This window comes from Triturus cristatus, chromosome 1_2 (genome assembly GCF_964204655.1).
Source record: "Triturus cristatus chromosome 1_2, aTriCri1.1, whole genome shotgun sequence".
Classification (NCBI taxonomy): Eukaryota; Metazoa; Chordata; class Amphibia; order Caudata; family Salamandridae; genus Triturus; species Triturus cristatus.
In genome coordinates this window covers 913,406,753-913,432,258 of record NC_140580.1, presented here as the reverse complement: position 1 = coordinate 913,432,258, position 25,506 = coordinate 913,406,753, and the positions used below count along the sequence as shown (strand labels likewise).

The following is a 25,506-nucleotide window of genomic DNA, read 5'->3' as shown; positions in this document are numbered from 1 at the left end:
GCAACATAAGACGAGAGATGGTCCACCGGCTGTTCCCAAGCTTACCCTGTTAAAGGGACACCAACAAATGGATGTTATTCTAGCTCTGTAGAGTACGATGTATACCCCCTGGAGCTTCCCGACACTGGCAGAGCTGCCACAAAAGCAGACACAATGAGGTGTTAATTGAATAGCTTTTGTTAAGTTTCTTCCTAAACAAGTTTGAAATGGACCTCATAATCCTGGAACGGGAGTTCCAAAGTTTGGACGTTAAAAACAAAAATAGAGAAGGAACGGCCATCCATTTGGGTAGGTTTGACGTGGAGTAGACAAACTAAGCAAGTGGCTGAGCAGCGTAGGGTAGGGTAGGAGAGGGGTGGTAGAGTTAAACCTGAAGCTGGAGATAGAGTTGCTATTGTCAGACCTGGAGATGATCAGGGCTTCTGTGTTGTATCTGAAAGCAAAGGAAGAATTTTTCTGAGCACCCGAGGAAGGAAAAAACAACTGCCCAGTACCTGGTTGATTTGATTAGAGAAGAGATGTTTTTTGTAAGTTAAAGAAATAAACTTGCATTCGATGGCATGTGTGGCTGTAGATACATATGCTTTGCATACTCCTGCCATCTAGAGTTGGATCTGGATGTGTGCAAGTTGTTTTTCTTTGAAGAAGTCTCTAAAGTCATGAGGTAAAGTGACTCCTCTCGGTGATATTGTACATGGGCTTTAACTCCATTGTTAGATTGTTTTCTTTCCGTCATTGGGTTCGGACGTTTTCTTCAGTGTTTTGCTTTGAGAACGCTTATTTTGAAAACTGAAGCAATCCCTCGATCGTCGACTCTATATTCTCCAGTCATGGTCTTCAGGCCTCCCCTATTCGGGCATTTCCAATTTCTCATCGGATTCGACCAACAATACGTTGCTGATGGACTAAACTCCATTTCGGTTCTTTCCCAACTGCCATTCAAAATTTCCACATATAGACCTTTGTCCAGTTTGCAACTGGTTTCTCTCTCTCCTGACCACAACGAGGAAAACTGTGAGGCCTTTTGATCATTTCGATCGAAGAAAATGTTGCAGCACCTTCTGGTGCGTCGTAAATAAATGCAGCGCTGAGATTTGGAAGACACACCCAACATCTTTGGCGAACACTATGTTGAACAGACGAAGGAGGAGCTGCATGAGGCTTCGACAACAGAGGAAGAGGTTTTTTCCATTTCGGACTCCGCATCCAAACCTGAAATAGAGTCTGACGTACAGATAAAGGAATTGCCTTCGGGACAGTGCGCAGTGAGTACCCATGTCCCTGTCCAACTCACTAAGACATTCGATTGAGAGTGAAATTATGACTCCTGGGCCACCAATGCTATCAGGCCATGGTCGGCACCAAATATCTGCTAAGGATTCCCACTCTCGGGCCCGGCACCAAAAGCCAAGTCAAAACTTTCCGCTTCGAAATGACCAATCTCGGTGCCGAGTAAATCAGCATCTGCATCAGCATCGAGCGCCCACTCCTCCACCTCTTCAGCTTTGACCACTCCGGTGCCACAACAAAAACCAAGTTCGGCACCAAAAGCATCCATTTTGGCACCAGAACCGATTGTTGAAATAATGAAAGCGGCTCGATCCAAAGCAGAAGAAGTTACATATTCAGCCTTCTGCTGGTCGGATTTTGGCAAAGGCAGAACATTCAGCGCCTTTTTCATCGAAATGTCTGCTTTCTTTTGAGGAGGCCATTGATCTATCTGTACCTCATAATAAACAGAAACACAAAGGACATTGCAACTAGTGCTTTGCTGCCACTTTTTCCCAATTTATTCTCCTCCTCCACCACCCTCACCACCCCCCCCTTCTCACACTGCCTTCTTCACATCACTCTCTTAGTGACACAGGACACGTTACCCTACAGGGTTCTCCACAGTCTGATACTGGAGGTCAGGCGGGGGAGGAGATGACAATGATCAGCAGCCCACAGATCCATGGTACAACTATGACATAGATCCCCTCCAACCACCCCAGGGATAATGACCCAAACCGTACTCAGCTAAGCCATCACCCCCGGATGATGAAACCTCCTTCCAGGAACTTATAGCTAGGGCAACAGTGTATCACCAGGTCCCCTTGCACAAATGCCCCATAGAGGTTTACTTCCTCTTTAAAATACTCTCCTCTACCACTAGAGCATGCCAATATCTGCCCATGCCAAGGCGGATGCTCCGTCACTTATAGAACATCTTTAAAGATCCAGTACGGGCATACATCATTGCACCATGTGTAGATAAAAAGTACAAACCTGCTCCCTCAGATCCACCTGCGGGAAAACAATCATGAGGTCACTAACCATGCGCAATATCACTGAGAGGAGGAGTCACTTTACCTCATGACTCGGGAGACTTCTTCAAAGAAAACAACTTGCACACATCCAAACCCAACACTAGATGGCAGGAGTACAGCACTACATGCCATAAACCGATTCTTACAGGGTAAGTAAAATAATCCTTCTGGCTGATTCTACAGTTGCAGGAGCTGGGACTAAGTCAAAGGGCCACCACTGTGGCGACCATGGTAGCAATGGGTTACTGGAAATAGAACTTATGTTTTGTCACTATTTAGTTTTAGGCTATTTTGCTTCATCCAAGTTGCTGTCGCGTTAATACCAAAACAAAATTTGGTTTTGGAAAGCCAACAGATTCCCAGAGGAGATGATGATCTCTGTGTCGTCTGCACATGACAGGATATTAAACCCAAATGATTATATGAAACCGGCAAGAGGAGTAATGTAGATGATAAAGAGGATGGGGCTAAGGAAAGAACATTGAGGGCTGCCACAAAAATGTGGAGTGGATTCAGAGCAAGTGACATTGATTCAGTTCTGGAGAACAGGGAAAAGCAAAGCCACTTCAGTGCATTTTCACAAATAACTATTTTGAAAAGGCTGCAGATAAGGGTGGTGCGAGACACTGTATTGAATGCTGCCAGTAGGCCAGGTAGGATCAGAGGGGCTTTGCTGCCCTGGTCAAGAAGCACTCTTGGGTCACCGGTGACTGATAGCAGTGATGCAATGGGAAGGTGATGTAGGAGGGGTGTCCTCATGCCCCATGGGTCCGAGCTAACAGATTTTCGATAGTGGGCGGATGTACTATAGGTTTTGATTCAGGGGTATTCTCATACCTTGAAGACTCATAATTTGGAGATTGTAACAAGCCAGGTAGCTTCACAGAACAGCACCGATCTAAGAACCAACTTGGGAATGATTGAGGCATAATGGCAAAGCCAGGCAACGGCAGTTAAGGGTCTTCAGTCCTCGTCTCTCATGTGCTTTGGGTCTGAATCAACTGAAGGATCTTTCACGGGAGATCTTTATTTGATTACAAAAAGAACGGGTATGCCTCGCAGTGACCAGTATGTGTAAGCTATGCCATGTGTGTCTCCAGACTGAAATTCTCTAAAACAATTTTCCCTTTGGTGATTAATCAATACTGACTGGCTAGGGTTTAACAAATGTTAGAACTGTGAACTCCCTCTTATCTCTGCCTTCCTTCTGTGTCCTCTTGATGTGAGGGGGATGCAGCCCTCCACCACACAGACATGTATTTTCTCTCTAGAAAGAGAACTCAGTAACAGAAGACTAACTTTCAGAAGCCTCTCCAGTGCAGCCCAAGTGGTGTAGATTTGGGAGTTTAGAGTCCGCTTAGGAGCCATTATTGAGTTGGAAGTTACTTTTGAATAGAAACCTGGAGTGGGGTGCCGTGCTCCAGGGTTAGGATCATAGTCTGTATGATCACCCCATCCAGCTCCAAAAAAATATGATTGGGGGAATAATCTGGTGATGAAGTATCGGCTGGTGAGAGCTGTCATCTGAGGTGCATAAAAGGCCATAGATACTGAGGTGTCTTCTTTTTCTAAGGGGATCGGTGCAGAACTTGGTAATAGGCCAAGTAACGGGTATCTCTTCCTAGGCAATGAATCTAAAATTCTACAACACCTATTGTTTCCATGCTTCCCTACGCCTTGTTCCCCCTACCTCTTATTCTCAACCAGTGGTTTAGCAATGTGGTAAAAAGAATTTATTGGGTGCAAACTGAAGCCGGGATAGCAAAGGATAAGGCGGAAGTCTGACACTGAGGTAACTGAAAGAGGTCTGGTTCAAAGACCTGCCCTCTGTGGTGTAAACAGTTTACAGATGCACAGGACAAAAATAAAAAAAATATCGGCGATATCCCGACTGGGCTGCATGTACATATGTGTGGCACATTTTCTGGCACTGTGCTCATATTATGGGAATGCAGGGGTGTGGGTAGATGTGATATTCTTTCCAGCTATGTGCTGGGCTTGTCGTGTTGAGTCTTGGACTGGAGACCACGGCCAAGGTGGCTTGACTGATGCTGTCTCTTTTGTTGGTTAGATGCTTCTTTCACCGATGTAACCCCGGCGCCTCTTTGTGTCCCTGCAGACGAGATGAGTGAGAGCCGACAGACGCATGTCACGCTGCACGACATTGACCCGCAGGCCCTGGAGCAGCTGGTGCAGTACGCATACACTGCCGAGGTGGTGGTGGGGGAGGGGAACGTGCAGGTATGGGGATTCTTAGAGTTGTTGGGAGGTGTATACATGCATGATTAAGGAGATGTAGAACTTGGGCTGCATCATGGTAGGCGGGGTCATCATCACAGGGGGTTAATCATCTCACTTAATGCGCCCTTTATGGTGATATCGGGGTAGGGAGGCTGTGATCACCCTCCCAAAAGCACTGTCCTACAAGAGCTGTATTTATGCCATGGAGGTGTTTTTACTCTGGAGGTAGTAAAATTTGTCTACCCCTTGGAAGTAGTTTAAGAGGGGAAGAGGAGATGCTGAAGAGGAGTAATGAAACCCCATAAAGGTACTCAAGATCAGTGGCTTTTAGGCCTTTGAGGGACACTAGACTCTGCGTGTTTTCAAGTTAGGATCGTTTCACATGCTTGTACCCCATAAGGGGTGAAAGTGAGGGATAGGGTGAAACTCTTCCGCAGTTTTCTCTCTGCTGGTCTTGCATTCCTCCAGCCTCTGCTTTTCATACAGTTTCGCTCCTTCAGCGTTACTTTGCGCCCTTACTTAGCAGGGAGACGTACATTGGTGCCCAGTGGGTTGAGGCCACTGGGACACAAAGGAAGCATTACTTGTGACCTGTGTTTCTCTTCTTCTTCACCCAGACATTGCTTCCTGCAGCTAGCCTCCTGCAGCTTAATGGGGTGCGCGACGCATGCTGCAAGTTCCTGCTCAGCCAGCTTGACCCATCCAACTGCCTGGGAATCCGTGGCTTTGCAGATACGCACTCCTGCAGCGACCTACTCAAGTCTGCCCATAAGTACGTCCTGCAGCACTTTGTAGAAGTCTCCAAGACCGAAGAGTTTATGCTGCTCCCCCTAAAGCAGGTAAGAGGTGCTACCTTTGTCTTCAGGTGGATTGTGTATTTGTGAGTGGTATTTTAGAGTGTGCTAATTCCTGAATGGTGTCCAGGTGCTAATCTGACACAAGGGCCAGATGTACAACCCTAAATTGCATGCGCAAACGGGTTTGCGACCCATTTGCGCATGAACAATGGCCCAGGGCCATTTACAATTCCTAAATAGCGAGTGCAATTTATTTGCGACTCGCTGTTTAGGAATTGTGACTCACAATTAGTAAGGGGCGTGCCCTTCCTAATTGTGTCCGCAAATCAATGTATGAATGTTTTGTGACCGCAATTGCGGTTGCAAAACACTTGCAAATTACCACCCTCTTCAAGAGGGTGGTAATGCAGTCGCAATTTGGAAGGGGTACACACTTTGTGACTGTCTCTAAAAATATTTTTTGCAGGCAGTGGTCCCAGGGACCACTACCTGCCCTGAAACAAGCATTTGCAATGCAATAGGTCTTGCATTTACGTGAGTTTGAGCTATTGGCATTGTAAATGACAATGCCTTTTATTTATGTTTTGGTTCATAAAACATAAATAAAAGGCATTGTCATTTACAATGCCAATGGCTTAAACTCTCGCAAATGCGAGACCTATTGCATTGCAAATGTTTGTTTCTGACCTGGAATGAGGCTGTGGGGCTGCTCAGCCCTGCTAAAATGGCACAGAAAGGCAGCCGCTCATCTGCTGCCTGCATGGAGACAGCACCCAGGATTTCTTTGTTGACAGTGTAATCAAGAATTATTTAGGTAATCCAAGTCAGTGATGCGTTCTGTGTTACATTTCACACTTTCACCTCTTGTTGTGTGGGATATGTTGCCTATCTCGTAACAGTGTCTTTTCCCAGGTGTTTTGTTTCTGTGGTTATGTTTTTCATGCGAGCGCATACTGTGAGTGAGTTGCTTTAGGTAGTGGATTGGTGTCATGACAGCAGCACTGCGCGCTCTGGAGGTGAGGCTGAAGGGAGCACGAGATTCTGACAGTGCCACTGTCAGTCACTGTCATAAATGTGCTCTTACTATCCTTGGCCTCTGCAGAACGATGGCCGGGCATGCGCCAGTTGAAGTTCCAATTCTACGGGAAAATCTGTTGAGGAATTACCTAACTTTTAAAATATGGAAAGGGCCAATGGAAACATTTTCTAGCCGGTAAGGACCCCCACTCTGTTGGAAACTGGCTTGCTCGCTTTGGTTGTTCACAGCCTGGCTTCGTATTCTCAGTGCAGGCAGTGGCAGTAGTGAACGTGGGCTGTGCCACGCTAAAGCCGACCTTCTGGCCTAGTTAGTGCTTTCACTTTATTATTTTTCCGAATTTCACATTTGAAAATCGCAACATTGTGCTCCTGCTTTGAATATTTGTTCAAAACCAGCCCTGATTGTTTCTAGACTCCACTGCATTAGCAAAGACAATGAATTCATAGAGAGCCGTGGTTAAAGCACACACAGAAGCTTTGCTTTCTTCGTAGCGCTTTGCTCACTCCCGAGTCCCATTTCCCAACAAGCGCTCGCCATCTGTTTTCACTCAGCCGCTTGTTTATATTTGCATTGCGCTTTTACTTTCACTTTAAGTGAAAGCGCCATGCAAAAATAAACACGGGCTTAGTGAAAACAGATGGCCCCCATAAAGATAAGAAATTGCTTTGCGACAGCAGCAAAGCAGACAACCCTGTCCGGATCGGCCGGACGAAAAGGCGAAAGGGCTTCAACAAAAAAAAACTCATTTCCAATGGCAAGCCACCGTTTAGCATAAACGCTGATGCCAGCCAATGGAAATGAGGAGCGGGGCTTCAAGTCCCCTTCTCAAATCTACTCTATTACAATATCTCTCGCCCAGCGAGCAGCGCTTTGCGCTGCAACGCCAGGCGAGACCTAAAAATGAAACGAAAACGTTTGTTTTCTTTTTTTTTTAAATGCATCCTGTTTTCCTTTAAGTAAAACGGGATTCATCTTAAAAAAAAAAACTGTTTTATTTAAAAGCAGTCCCAGACATGGGGGTCTGCTGAACCCAGCAGGCCACCATACCTGGGAGGGCCTGTCATTAGGAATGGGCTCACAAATTGCGAGAGGCTCATTAATATTAATGAGCCTTACAAATTGTGACCCCATTGGGAATTGCAAACCGTGTTAAACACACTGTTGTACATGGCAAATTGCACCTTGCAAATTGCGACTCGCAAATGAGTCGCAATTTGCAAGGTGAAATTTTGCTGGTCTTACATCTGGCCCAAATTCTCTCAGCAGAGGTTAGGAATTAATAGTGATATTCGAATGCCTTGCGGTAGTGTATTAGCTAGTTATGTGCTCGAATTGAGATGGGCGAGGAGTTCCAGAGCTCATCTTCAGCAGTGGAAATGGTGTGACGGCTGATGACAAAATCTGCAAACAACTATCAGTCTGGCTGTGCACGATGTTAGGCAGGGGGAAGGCCAGTAGCAAACCTATAAGCTGTAGATACAGAGGGTCAAGCCATGGAAAGCCTGAAAGAATATGAAACGAGATTTGACTATAATCTGCACTGGTATTGGGTGCCATTGCACAGATGTGCATAGTGTTGTGGGGAAATCTGGAGACCTTGCAGCAGGCCAGTCCCCCTGAAAAGCAGGTTGGTCTATGGCTGAGTCAGTTTATTGCCTATCTGCCTAAATCAGCAATGACTCCACTCCCAGCCCTCCTGCCCATTTTAAGACTGTACATTGAGTATGCACGTATCCTACACGCTCCTTCCAACATACACCAGCTTCGATGCATATTTTCTTTCCTGTAGCACCAGATGCTAATTCAGCTCTAGAAACCTTTGATTCAATATCCTGCTACTCAGCTTGCACAGCACAGGAAGCCGCCCAGTGGACTTTTATCTGAGTTTACCAATGTTTGATGCCAGCAAATACTTCACAACAACACCAACCAACATATGTCATAACAGCTGAGCGCGGCAAGTCTCGGCTGCGTCTGTGAGCACAAACGTCATATGGTGACAGACACATGCTCTATTGCTTCCCAAATGCCATCAATCGTTACATTTAGAAATATACGTACACTTCTAAGATTCTTTGGATTCATGTTAAAAAAAACTTCTTTATTTAAAAGCAGTCCCAGACATGGGGGTCTGCTGAGCCCAGCAGCCCACCATACCTGGGAGGGCCTGTCATTCTAAATGGGCTCCCAAATTGCGAGAGGCTCATTAATATTAATGAGCCTTACAAATTGTGACCCCATTGGGAATTGCAAACCGTGTTAAACACACTGTTGTACATGGCAAATTGCACCTTGCAAATTGCGACTCGCAAATGAGTCGCAATTTGCAAGGCGAAATTTTGCTGGTCTTACATCTGGCCCAAATTCTCTCAGCAGAGGTTAGGAATTAATCGTGATATTCGAATGCCTTGCGGTAGTGTATTAGCTAGTTATGTGCTCGAATTGAGATGGGCAAGGAGTTCCAGAGCTCATCTTTAGCAAATACTTCACAACAACACCAACCAACATATGTCATAACAGCTGAGCGCGGCAAGTCTCGGCTGCGTCTGTGAGCACAAACGTCATATGGTGACAGACACATGCTCTATTGCTTCCCAAATGCCATCAATCGTTACATTTAGAAATATACGTACACTTCTAAGACTCTTTGCCCTGGGAGGTTAACCCAAAAGGTATTTGCACAGCCTTGCTAAAAGGCCAAATAGAATTATTTCTGAAGCCAAGTTGATGGCGTGGTGGTGATGGGGATTTGGTTCTCACCGATTCCTTCTGCTTATGGGACTTCTCTCTAACCTGTTGGATACTGAAGTGAGCGATAACCTTGTTTCAGGATCGTCTCTGTTCCCTTCCCCTTTCCATGGAAGACAGTCCCTGACTTTTCTGCTGTCTTTCTACTGCTGATCAAAGCCTAGGGAAGGACTCTGGCTTCCATCAACTGTGAACGGAGTCTGCATCCTGCCAGGGCTACGATGCCGCTCAAATCCCCGCGCAATGGAGAGAACCATACTAAATGTGGCCTATAGAATCCCTTATCTTACAGTTTCTAAGGGAATTGAGAGGTGTTCAATCCCATGCCACGATGTTATGGCCATTTTAGCAATGTGATATTTAAAGGGTATTATCTGTGTTTTTCATTCATTTGAACTTTAGTTTATTAGGATGGTACGGGCTGACTATTTGCAACACCTCTGTATTTTGCCATGCAATTTACGTAGTATTTGTTTGCGATGCGTTGCAAAATCTCGAGTCGATGGGGGTCACAGAGCAACCCAATTTATAAATATTAATTAGGCAGGTCTTCATTTCCACCCACTGTGATTGGTTACAAACACATAGATAGTGGATCACCATCCCAGTGTTCACATATCCAGACAGGAATATTTTAATTAACAACCTGTGTTTCTTAAAGGAACCAGTGCTGCTTCAAAAAAAGAAGACATTGAGGGGAACAGGTAGTGGGTCATGGACCACTCGCTGGTCCTCCAAGGTCTCCCAACATGATTTTGAAGGAGCGCGTTATTCAGCAGAGACATTTCCCATTCTGAATCTGTTACTACCTCCTTTGAGGAGCTGGTGACATTTCAGCTCATGTGAATCACTATTTGTAAAAAGTGCCTCTTTTACACCTTCTCCGAATTGGGATTCGAGATGAGTCGCTAAACCTCTTTAACGATTCAGAAAGGCTTTTCTGAATCGCAATTGTTCGCATAAGAGGCTTAGTAAGTTGTAAAATGACATTTTTGAATGATAAACTCTGTTTGCAAATTTCAGTGTTTGCATCAGTAAATTGGTTTGGTATATCAAGCAGCTGACCCTAAGCAGTCTTTTGCAATTTGGTAAGAGTCAGTGGAAAGGATATTTAGAATGATTTAGATATTCTGCTATTAGGCACCAAAACAGAGGAACGACGATACAGTGTTGAGATATGTTGAGTGAATTACATTCAGAGGCAACACACTGGATAAAAAGGCTAGTAAACTTTAGCATCTCTCTTGGTTGACAATAACAGCAATTAATAAAGACAAGTTTTATTTTTTAGATTTGAAGCAAGGTACATTAAGTATTTTACTCTTGTGGCCAAACAGATCGTGGATTAAAGGTTATTTGGTATTGTTTCTGATTGCCAGACATTTTTAAGGGCTTGAGTTAAGATACCACTTTTGACTTTGGTAATCTTTTAGATCATGAAACCCACAGAAACTGTGCTAACATGAGACCTGGGGCGCTAGACTGTGGTGCCGTACAGATAGAGCTGACGAGTTGCAAAGTTGAAAGTACAGGGGGAAAGGTTCAACGTTAACTCCAAGTAATGTCCACCCTGTCCTGTACAAAGAAACCGAATGGATTGGATGCGAAAGAGCGGGCCGCCTTTCAAGCTTTCAGCAGGGTTAATGGATTGAAGTTGTGGGACCTGCTTTACAACTGGGCCACAAACTTCTCTGAACCAAAAAACAATGTGACCCCAGTTTCTTCTGGTACCAGTTAAGGCAAAGCAAGCGTGTTACCTACTGTGACAGAGAGAGCTATCATGTCACATAGTAATTTGTGGGGATTAAGGACCCCATTTAATATTTGGCGGCTCATTGCAAGGGTGTAACCTGGGTGGATATGGAGTAATCTCCCCTGTGTGTACACCAAAGATCTGCCCACTCTTAAATCGGGCAGGCGGCCCATTATATTAATGGCGACGAGTACCCTTTCCCCCTGAATTTCCACCAGAGGGCAGAGTCGGTTTATAATTTCACGGTTGTAGGCGTGACTTGAACTTTAAGGTAGAGCGTTTGATTACTAATTTCTTGCCTTTTTGTGCCACCTTTTTTATTTTTTGAACTCCCAAAGCCGAAACCTATCAGTCATTACTCATCCAAAAGGTTAATTTGCTGGTTTTAGTTCCCAGATATCTGATTTAGACTTGACTGTGGGTTAGCTATCTGCAAAAGTTTCAAAACATTTTTTTAAAATAATTAATCTCCGGAGAGAGACTAATTACCCCCCCAAAAAACATGTAGCTCCGTATTTAGTATATCATGTACAGTATTCTATAAATCCTGTGTAGTTGGGTTGTATTATTTTATACTTGGTTGGTGATTCCAGGTGAGCATAGATATTGTCGTATTATGTAAAGTTTGGACCAAAGAATTCTAGGCTAGGACACTTGTGACAAAACTGGGCCATCATCATCCGCAACACGCCAACAACCTGGTTATTTTTATCAAACGATGATTACGCTACAGAAAGCCTTGTCAGAGCTTGATGTGTAGAAAGATTCAAATAACTTGACTATTACTGTGGACAAAACCAACATCATGACCTTTGGGAGGGAGGGAATCACGTTCGGTTTGTTGTCATCTGGATTTGTTGTCATCATTGATTCGGGGTGGGTCTGTTTCACTTGACACACACTGCACTGTATGGGTGTTTTCTTGTATATGGCGCTTGCTTTATAAAGTATTACATAGTAGGTGATTTCGAGTGATGGTTTCCTCTTTTCATCAAGTGTTTACATTCAGTGCTTGCAGTTATTGTTGCTGACTATTGATAATTCTATGAGTAATGATGGCAGTGCGAACCACTGTTATTTGATTGTATTTTACACCCGGGTTCTCATGGGAGTAGGCGTTGCCCTTGTAAAACAGGGTGCACCACTCTTCTCTTACGCCCACACTGCTTTCATCTCCCTCTTTCTGCCCTCTCGCTCTCCTACCTTTCTATTTCCGTGTTTATCTCTTATCATTGCTCCTCTCTATCCAGCTCCTGCTGTCACTCTGTCTCCCTTTTTCTGGCCTCTTCTTTTTTCTGCTTCACTCTGTTAGTCCCTGTAGCTCTTCACCCTCCCTCGCTATCTCTCTTCTTATTTTCTCCTGTTGGGTGATCCCCATGAAGGCTGTGAAGCACCACATCTCGCCCACACCTCAATAGAATTAGTTGTCTGTTCTTCAAGCTAGAGGCCGCAGACGATCATCGAGTCTAGGGTGACCAACCGTCCGTAAATTTCACGGACAGTCCGTAATTTCGGCCGTCTGTCCGTTGTCCGTGAAGGATTCTTTAACGGACGCCATTTGTCCGTAATTTTAACCGGGCACCGGTCGCACCACCCTAAAGCCGGCACAGCTTCCACCCACCTCCCTTCTTGACTCTGATGCAGTTCCAAAGCTCAGATACCCGGCAGCATTGGAGACGCACAGCGGGACGGCAACCCTCACACCTTTAGCCCTTGATGAGCTGTTAAGAGGTGCTTGAAGGTGACTGAGAGGGAGGGGCTGCACCTTCAGGAGCAGGGGCATCTCTTCAGATGCAAACAGTCCTGAATGCGAAATGTATCTGCAATTTAGAGGGGCCTCACACATTCCCTTTCTGCCCAGGGCCCCAAACATCCTAGAACCGGCCCTGATTACCCCGAGGCAGCACGTGGTTCTCTTCACAGAGCTTAATTACTATCACTAAATTGTAAGCAAACCTCGGTTCTTCAAACATGCAGTCTATAATGTAATACAATAAAGAAATGGCACAATCGCACCCACACTGATTAACAAAGTATGGAGGACAATCAGTTACATCAGTTCTCTTGGAGTATCTCCTTTAAGTACTGTACATCACAGTGGGGGGTGGCAAAACTAACATTTTGGAAAGAGTGCCTGTCTTCTCGTTGTCTTGTCCAGGAGGGGGTGAGGAGCCCTACCCCACCCTGGCAGAGACCAAGATGATCCACTAAGAAGGGGGACCCCTGAAATAAGATGCAGGCAGGTATGTCAGGGGAATTAAGGAATACCATAAAGAAAAAAGAATACCTGCCACAAATCGATGAAGAACAAGGCTGTTTAAAGTTTATTTCACTGATTATGTACTGTGGAACGACTATCCAATTCCATAAGTGTTTTTATTAGTGTGCATTAATTCTATATGTTGTGTGATGTCGTTGCTGAATGAGTTAGTATGATTGTGTTGTTGTGAAGGAGTTCGTTGGGACTGCCAGCTATTTGTCATATAGGAATTGTATTATTGTGTTATTCACTGTGACTGTTGCTGTCAACATATATTTTTTAAAATTTTTGCTTGTTATCCTCTTTATCTAAAATGATGAAATAAAAAATAAGATAATTAAAAGATTCTTTATCCCTTCTGCTTTTTCCGTCGTGGTTTGCCTATTGGTTGTGGTTATTAATTATCCGGACCCTTTTAGGGCCTTGTTCTTCATCGATTTGTGGCAGGTATTCTTTTTTCTTTATGAGAGACCAAGATGATACTAGAATACTGCAAACCCACCCCTGTGCCCACCCTGGTGGATCCTGTTCCCCCTCCTGTGATGGCTCCCCCCCTCCCGGGATGGCTCCTCTCCCCCCTGTGGTGCATCCTGTCTCCGCCCTGGGTGGCTTCTGTCCCAGTCCTGGAATGGCTCCTGCAGCGAGGGCGAAGTTCTTGATGGACCTCTTCTCGAAAAGCTTCAGCTCAAAATTAATATGAAAAGGTGGGCGAGTGAGTAAGTGAAGGGATGGGTGGATGACTGGATGAATTAGTGAAAGGGTGAATGGATGAATGAAATATTGAATAGATGGATAATGAGAGAGGATGAGTGGATTGATGAGTGAGTGGAAGGATGGATGAGAGAAAATATAAATAGCTGGGTGGAAGGGTAGCTGGATGGGTAAAAGGGTGGATGAATGAGTGAAAGGATGGATGAGTGAAAGGATGGATGAGTGAAAAGGTGGATGATGAGTGAGTGGATGGATGAGTGAAATGATGGCTGGATTGATGAATTGTTAAGTGCAAGGGTGAATGGATGGACGGATGAGTGAAAGGGTGGATGTAAGGATGGATGAGTGAGTGAAAGGGAGGGTATATGGACAAAAGGATGAATAGAGGAGTGAAAGGATAGATGGATGAGAGAAAGGATGGATGAGTGATGGGGTCAATGGATGAATTCATGAGTAGATGGATGGGTAGATGGATGGAAGGAAGGATGGCTAAGTGAAAGGGTGGATGGAGAGAGAAAGGGAGGATGGATGGATGACTGAAAGGGTGGATGGGTGGAAGGATGTGTGACGGGGTGGATGGATGAGTAAGTTAAAGGATGGCTGGATGGGTGAAAGGGTAAATGGCTGGATGGATGAGTGAATGGCTGGATGGGTAGAATAGTGGATGGATAAGTGTACAGATGAATAGGGTGAAAGGGTGGATGGATGGATGAGTGAAAGGATGGATGAAGGGATGGATGAGTGAAATGATAGATGGAAGGATACATGATGGATAGGTTTACAAATGGTTGAATATGTTTGGATATGGCTGGGCTTACTTATATACTATTGCGCGAGGTGGCGCTGTCAGGCTAATTGAGAGATGACCACAACAGTTAATTATTAATTCAATAATTCAATATGTATTAAAATGTCTATTGCCTGCCACCCAAGCCATTCTTATAGCTTTGGAGGCCTAACGCAGTCTTAATTGTCACACTTGTAGGAGTGTGATGGTTAGTAGTTGTGTTTTTGCTATCATTGGCAGCATGGCAGGGGCAATGTGTGGTGCAAGCTGCAGTGGACTCCTGACAAGTGCCATGGCACTTTTTTGTTGTTGCAAATTGCTTATTTGAATCTACTCGTGGAATATGAAAGGGCCGTGGGGGTGGTCTGGCTCGTCCATCTCTTAGCATCTGAATCGCAGAGCCCAACAAAACTCTTGCATCTGAGTCCATCCGCTGGCTCCCTCTCATCCTAGCCCCATGACCCTGGGAGTCACTACTGGAGTGTAGTGGGTAGGGGTCCCTATGACATCCAGAGAAACACCGAAGTACAGCCTTCCGCTCAGTGCTACAGCTCCAGGTGGCAGTAAGATAAAAGGACATAAGTAGTATTTATTGTGCAGGTGTAGGCTACAGCCACAATTTGCTTTTCACAAAGTCACGGAGTTTTCTTGTGTCTAAGAAAAGAAAGGGCAGTATTCAGTAGCACACCCTGTTGCAACTCCAGCAGTGTTACACAGAGACACTTCTGCACGGTCAGTCGACCCTCCACTAAACCTCTCTTCATTGAGTTTAAATGAGTCCGAATCTTGCCTGAAGCACTTCCGGTAATTGGTCCCCCTGGATATAGAAGTGTTTCGTTTAAAGCCCCTCTGGGCGGTACCCATTGTGTAATGTGCCTTTGGCCAGAAGTCTGGAACACAACTATCTTTGATGAATTTGGAGGACTAGAGAGAGTTTGTCACTTGGAATCAAGTGTGTTTGTGTCTTTCCTTCTGACCCACGATCTCATGGCCCAGTATCACAAATGCACACACTTTGTACTGTAGTTGCATTAATTCAGCGCTTCATACTTCTGTCAAGTTGACATAGTGCTTGTGGCGACGTGTTGCTTCGTAGTCTGTTGGGGTTCTATGGATCTCCGAGTGTGTCTATCATGGCTCCCTTGCTTAGTGTTTTGATGTTGTGTGTGAGTTTCGGAGTTGTGCTCGCATCATGTTTTGTTGTTGCACCTTTGCTTGAATTTGAAGTGAAGAGTTGCAAGGGACAGGATGCTTATGAATTGGGTGTAGTGTATAGCTGAATGGAAAGTGTCTGTGCGTGAAGTGTCACCTTTGTGGAGAGTGTTTTGTGTTGCAGACTGCTCTAACTTATGCATGTTGATTCTGCCATCTTTGGAGCGTTCTGCATTCTGCAGTTTAAATCATATTGGAAATGGAATAGGTCTAGTGATCTACATGTGGGTATCAAGGACACCCTGTGGAATAATATAATTCCTGGGACAGGGTACGAACACAATGGAAAGTATAATTCCCAGGCAATGTTAAGATTATCAATTCAAATTAGTATAATACAGAAATGAGTTGAGCAGTCAAGTAATAAAAATTCACAAATTTAATTTGAAAAACATATAGAGTGACATATGATAAAATACATAATCTAGTATGAACAGTAAACAAAAATAAAACGAGTTTTCTAATGACATAAATCAAGCTAATTAAATACTGAGGGTGGCAATTCAACTCTGCCACCCTCAGTATTTTATTAGCTTGATTTATGTCATTAGAAAACTCGTTTTATTTTTGTTTACTGTTCATACTAGATTATGTATTTTATCATATGTCACTATATATGTTTTTCAAATTAAATTTGTGAATTTTTATTACTTGACTGCTCAACTCATTTCTGTATTATACTAATTTGAATTGATAATCTTAACATTGCCTGGGAATTATACTTTCCATTGTATAGGTCTAGTGATCTGCCAGTCGGTGAATGTGCTACTCTGGTGAGGCAGTCTTACTTCGGTTTAAGTATAAGCTCCTGGAGTCCATATGGGAGCAGCAGAGAGGCAGCCCATTGGAATGGGCATTTAGCAAACCGCTGTAGTTGGCACTAAGGAGCACGTCCTGTAGCGGCAGGGAGCAACCCCTTTTACATCCTGTTCAGAAAAAAAGCATAACCGACTGGTTTCACGGAATGAATAGTCAAAATCTACTAATTTGCTGTGAAAAGTAGCGTAGTCACTCATTTTCTCACATAATCAGCATCGTGTGTGTGTGTGTCCACCCCGCTCAGCAGGGTCATTGTATGTATAGTTCGAGATGAGCATGCTAGGAAGATGCAGCATTTGTTCAGATGGTATGTGATTTCTCAGCCACTTTTTTTCCCCGTTAGGTACTGGACCTCATCTCCAGCGACAGCCTCAATGTGCCGTCTGAGGAAGAGGTGTACAGGGCAGTGCTGAGCTGGGTGAAGCATGATGTGGATGGCCGGAGGCAGCATGTTCCCCGGGTAAGAGCGTACTCTCACGCCTATAGAGAGGTTGCTTTATTTTGTTTAAGGTAGCATAGGCTTTTAAGATGTTCTAGCCTTGGCCTCCTCTCAATCAAAAGCAGCTTGTAACTTATATGGCCATAGCAAGTGTGTCTGTAGATGCACATGCTTAGCATACTCCTGCCATCTAATGTTGGGCTCAGATGTTTGCAAGTTTTTTTTTGATAGAAGAAGTCTCTCGAGTCACAAGATGCAGTGTGACTCCTCCTCTTGGCCATCTCATGCACCCAGTGGATTAAGAGTTTGCTGTGTCCTAACACAGTTTTCCTCAGCCTCATTTGGTTACTTCGATCCCATTGCATCGGTTTCAAGCTCCGGTACTTCCTCCTGCACATGTGAGCAGCTTCAGCGACACCGCAGACTGTCCTAATTGTCCTGGTGCAACAACGGCCCCATGCCTGATTGGGGCCCGAATAAACCTCCATGCTTCACATGCCAGAGTATGCTGCAGGGATGATGAAATGGACACCAATCCAGGACTGCCTTCGCTGCCACTCGAAATATATGTGGACTGACAACCACTAGGTGTGTAACCTGTGCATGTCCTCTGACCATGACCACATGTCCTGTCCGTTGTTTCTCACCGAGAGAGCTTGGAAGATCCTCGGGTGCTGAAGAGACTGATGATGGTTGCACAGGAAAATGTACAGTCCAAGCACCTCGGACGTCTTCAGTGAGGTGGATCCCTCGGCGCCAAAGAAAAAGAGGCCAGTGGCTCAGGCCTCCCAACAATGCAGCTGATAGCCAGCCCAAAGACGGTATCCTACAGTGAGTTCAACCACCAGGAGTTAGAGGAAATCAAACCTGCGTCGAAGACCGGTCTACACATGAAGATCTCACTTTGGCCATTAGTATATCTACTGCTTCTGAACCCTATATCTCCAAGACAGAGTCCCAGAAGAAGTCCCATGTTGAGGTAAAGCACCACTCCCAAATAAGTCAGATATTGAGTCCCAAGCAAGAACGTCGAAAAAATTCAAGCTAAGAGCCTCTGCCGCTTCCGACTCTGGTCGGCAGTAACAGAAGGCTTCAGAGCCAAGCAAGCCTTCACTCAAGGGCAACGACCCCCATCAGCCATCCATCCTGAGCTGGTACAAGGCCCTCGACCACCATTGCTTCCGTACAAACCTGAAGCCTAAGACTTCATCGGCCCTGCAATCAGCAGTGGCACCAAAACCTTCATCGATGCTAAAGCTAAAAATGAAACCAACCTTGAGACCTCCATCGATACACAAAGACGAGGATTTTGAGGTCCGATGCTCAAAAGGTTCCAGCAGGAACTGGATGCTAGACAGAAGGGCCAGTTCATCTATCCACTCACAGACAAAATCTCAACCAAACCTCCTCCAGAGCCTCTTTGTCAAAAAAACAGACTGGCCTTTGAAGAGGAACCTTCTTCCAGACCTCTTTCGGCACCCCCTTCCCCCAAGCTGGCACCAACTAAACCAAGGGACAGAACCACTAGTCTCTTCTCCATCCAAATAGCCTGCCTGCATCACCACTCCTGCTCTACCACTACACCCATCCACACCCCCCCTCTGTCTCCCCTAGAGTCGCAAGACGATTCCCCCTATCACTCTTAGAGCCAGGTAGCCCCTATGGGCCCTTTTAACTCCTATGATCAACCCCCACTGGTGTTCCCTGGGATGACTATCATTTAGACACCCTCAGGGGACCCAGACCTAGATGATTACCCAAGGGCCTCCTCACTTGATAACCCAACTGCATACCATAAGTTGATTTAGAGGGCTGCAGTGTACCACAAAGTGGATATGATTATTAGGCAGAAGGAGGAAAGCTTCCTTGTTGAAACGCTCTCAAAATCTAAGCATACCGTCCAATTCTGGCGCATGATCAAGGGCATACTAAAATCTGCTCAAAACCCCATTCAGGCTAGGGTTATCACCCAAGGGTCGAGAATGCATTTTAACCCTCTCTTAGCAACCACACATACATCATGAGGGAGGTTTCACTCGATTCTCTGGTGGTCCACACCATCTTCAAGAATGCCTTCCCAGGCTACCTGCAATGTTCCTCCTGTAGATAAGGAGAGCAAAATGATCGATGCTGTGGGCAAGAGCGTGGCAGTTGGAGTGGTAGTCCATTGGCAGATAGCTAATTTGGTAGCATTTGTCTCACTTTATGAGGGCACAGTGTGACGATTTGCAAGAGCTCCTCAAACATCTCCACTAGCAGTAGGGGTAGGAGATAATGCGTTAAATGCTACAGACGCGGTCTCTAGAGGCGTCAATACTGGCACCATCCTGAGATGCCATACCTGTCTCCGTATCTCCAGGTTCAGCCGCGTGGCCCGGCAGCCTCTCCTCAACCTCCCTTTCAACACTTAATCACTTACTTATGCTTACTGCCCCTCCTGGGGTTTAGACCATCAACCCGGACTCTGACACAATATCTGTTCTGGGCTTTTCTTTCAATCTGACTCCAGATGTAACCCATCTCTTTGCAGTCAGCCTCGAGGCTAAGGTTTTTCTTGGTCTTCCTCTTTTCTCTTGAGGGTGCCAGGTCAGGGATTGCCATATGGTGTTTGATGCAGACTTGCAGAGGGTGTGACCTATACAGCCCCAGCATCTTTTTAGGATTTCTTCATGAGCAAGAACTTGGTAAGTCTGCTTCCATGGGTCGTTGTTGCTGATGGTGTTTAGCCAGCGGATCTGGATGCTTTTTCCAAGACGGCTATTGATGGAGGTCTGGACTTTGTTGGTGATGGTCACTGTTGTCCTCCAAGTTTCTGCTCCATACAGAAGGCCTGATTTTACATTGGTGTTAAAAAGCTTGATCTTGGTTTTGCAACTTTAGGTCCTTGGAGCTCCAGATCTTCTTTAGCTGAATGAAGGCAGGCCTTGCTTTGCCAATACTTGCCTTGATGTCGGCGGCTGTGCTGCCGTTCTTGTCTATGACATTACCCAGGTTGGTGAAGGCCTCAACCCCTTTCGAAAGGGAGTAACATTTGGGACCCAGGTTAATGAGATGCTGGAGAAAATCACGAAATAAACAGAAACCGTAAAGTCCATGGTTGCACTCCAGACCACCACATGTAGGGGCTCCATACAGAAACCGAGCAACTGCATTCCTACCAGAAATAGTAGCAGTCATTCCAACAGCAAGCGGGAAAGGGGTACAACAGGGAGAACAGTAGGGGTAGGGGCAAAAGTGGCTCCAGGAAAGGAGCTGCCATCTCCAAGCAGTAACTTCCCCTGCTTTCCTGTTCAACCGCACGTCACCTGTTGGGGGAGGATACTTGATTTCCTCTTGCACTGGAAGGACGTCACGTCTGACAGATGGGTCTTGGCAGTTGTCAAACACAGATAGTGCCTTGAACTCCACACAACCCAAGCCAGATTATTGTGTACTCATAATAGTATCATTGACCACGGGTTCATGTATCACATAGTTGTTATCCACACTGCAACGTCACGGAGAACTGTGACAGAACCTACTGTTGATCTACATGTATAAATGTACACTAAAAAAAAAAATGGAACTCCACACAACCTACCCACAACCCACTTTTTACATACTCCGTCAGCATAGAACACCTCTCCCTTGTGGCCTTGAGGAAACCCCTAAATTTGTGCGCCTCAAAATATTACCTAACTTGCCTATGGATGTTAAACCTCAATTTCAGGAGGCAATGCTTCCCCGAGATAAGGCATCGCACAACATATCAAATGCAGTCAAGTAAGGGCCCACTCAGTAATTGAGTTACAGATCAAGAATAAAATTCAAAAGGTTATTTAAAAGAATTCAAAAGGCTCTATACAAAGATCATAAATGTAAATAGCAAGAAATCGAATTTCGTGAAGGCTCTTAGAATAGGGCAATAAAGAATAATGTGAAAATTAGAAAAATTCCTAAATCCCAAGTGAGCAGCAAAATCAATGGAGAAGCAGACCGCATCCCTAGTAGCATCCAAAAGTCTTCTGGGTCACCCCCCAAACCATGGTGTTCTATAGGAAATCGTCTCTTGGAAAAGCATAGAAAGTGCTATTACATCATGGTGTGAGCAAAAGGAATACATTCTTGGCAGATCAGAGTACAGCTTTATGAACAGTCATATTGCCTTAGCAACTGGGCACTATCCACCTACATGAATATTGATTATGCCCACTCTATGCTAATGTCATCTGAAGATGGCAGGGCAAATTAGTCACTCAAACAACTACAAACTGTTGTGAAGGAATAGGGTACAGTGAACTTCTGGAAGGTCCTTGAGGGAAGAAACATTGTGACCAGGCTGTCCATCGTTATTTTGCACACCATGCTTTGTCAGTTTGGACCCAGCTATATGCAAATCAGTCTTGACCCTGCTCCAATAGGACCAGTTTACCCTGAACTGCTAAGCCAGGTCCTCTCTGACCCAAAACACAAACAATCCAGGACTGGTGTCTCCCTTCTTTTCGGCTCAGCAGCTGGGTGTAGCTTGGTTCCAGTGATGCACTGTGCACAGGACCCACGTCTGGGCATACCTGTGCCACTTAGAGCGACATATTAATGTATGCAAAAAGTGATGGATGAAATGCTTGAGCATATAGCTGGGTCCAAACTGAGGTGAGATGGTGTGCAAAATAACGATGGATTGGGATGCAGCCCTGAGTAATTACCAGTGGCTGAGATTAATTCAAGCATGGGTCCCTTGCACACTGCCACTGGAACTAAGCTGTACCCGGCTGATGAGTCCATAACTAGTGTGAATCTGGTCCTGGGTTGCTTTTGTTTCGGTTCATGGAGGACCTGGCTTGGCACTTCGGGCTGGACTGTTCTGATTGGAGCAGGGTCAAGACTGATTTGCATATAGCTGGGTCCAAACTGAGTTGACATGGTGTGCAAAATAGCGATGCATTGGGATGCAGCCCGAGTAATTACCAGTGACCGAGATTAATTCAAGCATTCCATCCATCACTTCTTTGTATACTTTAGCATAGGTTTACATGCACCAACCCTTCCCCCTAGAAGCCTGTGCCTTTATGAGCTATTTGGCTTGATCTATTTTCACTTCTATTGCGCTTCATGCTCCTTACTTAGTGTACACTCCATTCATACTCTCACCTCTGTGCGAGAAGCAATCTAGCATGGAGTCGGTGCCCATGAGCAATGTACTCCAAGAGGAGAAGTTTCACCACATGTTGTCTTGAGCGATTTATCTGAGCAAAAACAACTTGCAAAAGTCTGAGCCCAAAACTAGATGGCAGGAGTATGCTAAGCATATGAATCTACAGCACTATTTGTTACAAACGTATGCTAACAGGGTAAATAGCATTTAATTAATACACCATAAACCTTGAGCAGATTGCAACAGGAGAGATCTGAAGAGGCTTTCAAATGGTGTGACAAGCCGAGTCCGATAAATGTGCTAATGCCTGGCAGTTTAATGCGAATGAAAAGCTGTTGGAGTAATGGCAGTAAGTGACAAGTTGCATATGCCAGACACCAGTGACTCTCTCACAACCCTATTAGTCTTCCATTCATTCCAGCAAATGTCATGCTAGCTTTTCTGTCCCAGAAGACAAGCCTTTCATAGGCCAGGAATTCTACAAGTCGTTATCTATAACAACCTTACAGCCTGTGCTCTGTTTCAATGCATCCACACAGATCGGTTGTCCAGCAACCTTGAGATGTTTGAAAGTCCAGTAGATGAGCTTTAGTATATGTCTGCTAAGTTTGGGGACTGTGAATGATTGTTGTTGCTAGATGTAAAGCTAAAAGTATAGCAATTAAGTATTTTTGTGATTTTGTGTACAGTTTAGATGCGTGGCTCTAGGATCCCCACATGGTAGATTTTTAAAACTTGGGTACTACAGACCAAATCGAACCTCAAAATTCCAGATATGATGTTAATAGAACGATAGAAAGTTCATTAGGGGATAGATTGTATAAACCTTGCGGTATGGTATAGAAGCTTGATAACAAAGTATGCTTTATCAAAAGAACATAATATTCATACTTTAGTGAACACAAAGCCATATGATGGCCTTAACCATGTGTGAATCTTACTTGCATTGGTTAGATTGACACCCTCAAGAAGCATCGGGAATTTTTTATGGAACTAAAGGAGAGTGACAAGATTTTCGGTAGAGGTCTTTGGGATAGATTTGGTATTAGGAGTCAGTGTAGATCTTCCTCTTCTAGAAATACTTAAAAATATGGAATCTTACGACTGTAGTTCAGAGAGTTGAGTATCCGAAACTATATTAATCACTAATGCTTGCAAAATATTTCAAAATTATGTATAGGAGGTTGAACATTTTAGTGGTATGTTCAGCCTTTGTTGGACTGTATGCATAAATATGTATAAGGCGCTGTATTTGGTGTTCATTTTTCACTTGAATTTTTTCCTTTTGCTTATCCTCTTGATTTAAAAACAATTCTTCAACCACTCGTAAATTTAACTTATATTAAATTTGTGATTATTGAAAAGCAACGATAAGAGCAATGTTTCTTGTGAACGATAATTTTACTTGTTTTTTATTGTATCTATGTGTTTACTATAAAATAGACATGATTCTCTCAGACCCCAGAAGACCACCAACCCTGTGATTGTATCCAATCAGAGTAATTGTCAATTTGCAGCCTACCTCATTAATATTCATGAGGTAGTTCTGTTTGCAACCCACTCCAAATGGGAATTTTCCACAAACTTCAACAAGGGTTGCAACAAAACTGATCTTGATTTTTCAACCAATGTTCTTTGCATCAGGCCCATAGTCCCAATCTGATTCGCTTGAGGGAGTAGGTTCTATATCAGTGATGGTACCTGCTCAAAGAATGCTTAGAAGCAGGTAAACTGCTTGTTTGAAGTGCTGCATGGAAACTTCTTATTTCTGATGTTCGAAAGAATAAAGCGGTCAGTGCGAGACCTCTTCCATCCACATCCTCTTGTCTCACTCCTCTGATGAGCTCCAATTGGTCTTCAGGCCCACACAGCTTTAGCTATTTTTTTTTTTTTTTTTTAAAAACCTTTATTACAATTTCGAAAAGATACAAGTATGGGCCTACAACCAACAGGCCGGCCGCTAAACGCAGTGTAAACCTAGGCACGACTGAACATGCACATCAATGAAGCAGCAAAAGAGTTACCAAAGTGCTAATTATCGCAGTCAGCCACAGCCGCAGTCCCTAAACAAACAGGAAAGGTTTCATTTTTTTGAAAAACAGAAAACATCAAACTCACAAGGCAGAGGAAGTTAATGGCAGAAACATGTGCTCCTCGTATCGAGGGAGTAAACCAACCCGGGTAGACAGAGGGGGGGGGGAGGGGGGCAAGGCAGAAGCGACAAAGTCGCATGTCGCAGGAGCATACAGGAATGCGGGGGCTAGGGAGACAGAGCGGCGTCCATCTCACGCGTCTGGGGCGGGGCGCAAATACCTCCACGATAGGAGTTCCAGGGACCCCACACCTTAATCCACTTCCCAGGCTTGCCTCTTGCCACATACACCGTTTTCTCTCTAAACATACACCAGTCCATGTGTTCCTTCCACTCGGAGACCGTTGGCGGCCTCTGGGAGCCCCACAATTGTGCGATGTCACGCTTCGCTACCATATAGCCTAGAGTCACCCATTGCGTCTGCGTCACATTGTAATCAGTCGGCTCCCAGACATTCAGCAAGCATCTACGTGCCTCCGGCAACAAGGCAACATGCGTGACGTCTTCTAACACCGCATGCACTCTGCACCAAAACCGAGTCACCTCCGGACACTCCCACAAGATATGGAGAAAAGTCCCCAGTAGCCCACAGCCTCGCTTACACAAACCATCCACCGAATACCCCATACGCATCAGGCCAGGCCCGTGACGTACACTCTATGCAGTATCTTAAGCTGGACGAACCGCAATCGGGCCGGGATAGCCACCTCTTTCGGGGAGGCCACCGCTGACACCCAATCCTCGTCGTCCAGTTCTATACCGTCTGCAATCCATGTCTCCCGCAATGAGGCCAGCAAACCCATTCGATCATTGATAAGCTTTTTATAAATCAATGAAATGGTGCTATCCGGCACATAGCCGTCCAATACTCTGTCTTCCAACGGGGAATGCTCCGGAATAGCCGCCACGTCTGAAAACACGGAACACAAGGCATGATGAACTTGAACATACCGATAGTATTCCCTATCATTCAACTGGTATTCCGTTTTCAGCATGTCGAACGTCTTAAATTTCCCTTTCGTCCAGAGATCCCCTACCGTGCTGATACCAATCGTATCCCACTTCTCGAAGCCTTTCGTAGTATACAGACAACCCAAACGCTGGGACGCGTACAATGGCGTAGCCCGAGTCCAACGATCCCTCCACCCCATCGCCGCATTTGCTG

General features: G+C 45.0%; 1 protein-coding gene across 4 annotated transcripts in view; it reads left to right on the top strand.

The window, feature by feature from the left end:
• Positions 1 to 25,506, top strand: part of KLHL17 (kelch like family member 17) — a 265,482-nt gene that overhangs the window by 177,645 nt on the left and 62,331 nt on the right. For 3 of the 4 annotated variants that reach the window (XM_085609675.1, XM_085609679.1, XM_085609678.1), the window contains exons 3-5: positions 4,381 to 4,550; positions 5,168 to 5,389; positions 17,020 to 17,136. In XM_085609675.1, the coding sequence (XP_085465801.1) occupies positions 4,381 to 4,550; positions 5,168 to 5,389; positions 17,020 to 17,136 (509 nt within the window). The remainder of the gene's footprint in view (positions 1 to 4,380; positions 4,551 to 5,167; positions 5,390 to 17,019; positions 17,137 to 25,506) is intronic. The other variant, XM_085609676.1, reaches the window with a different exon arrangement.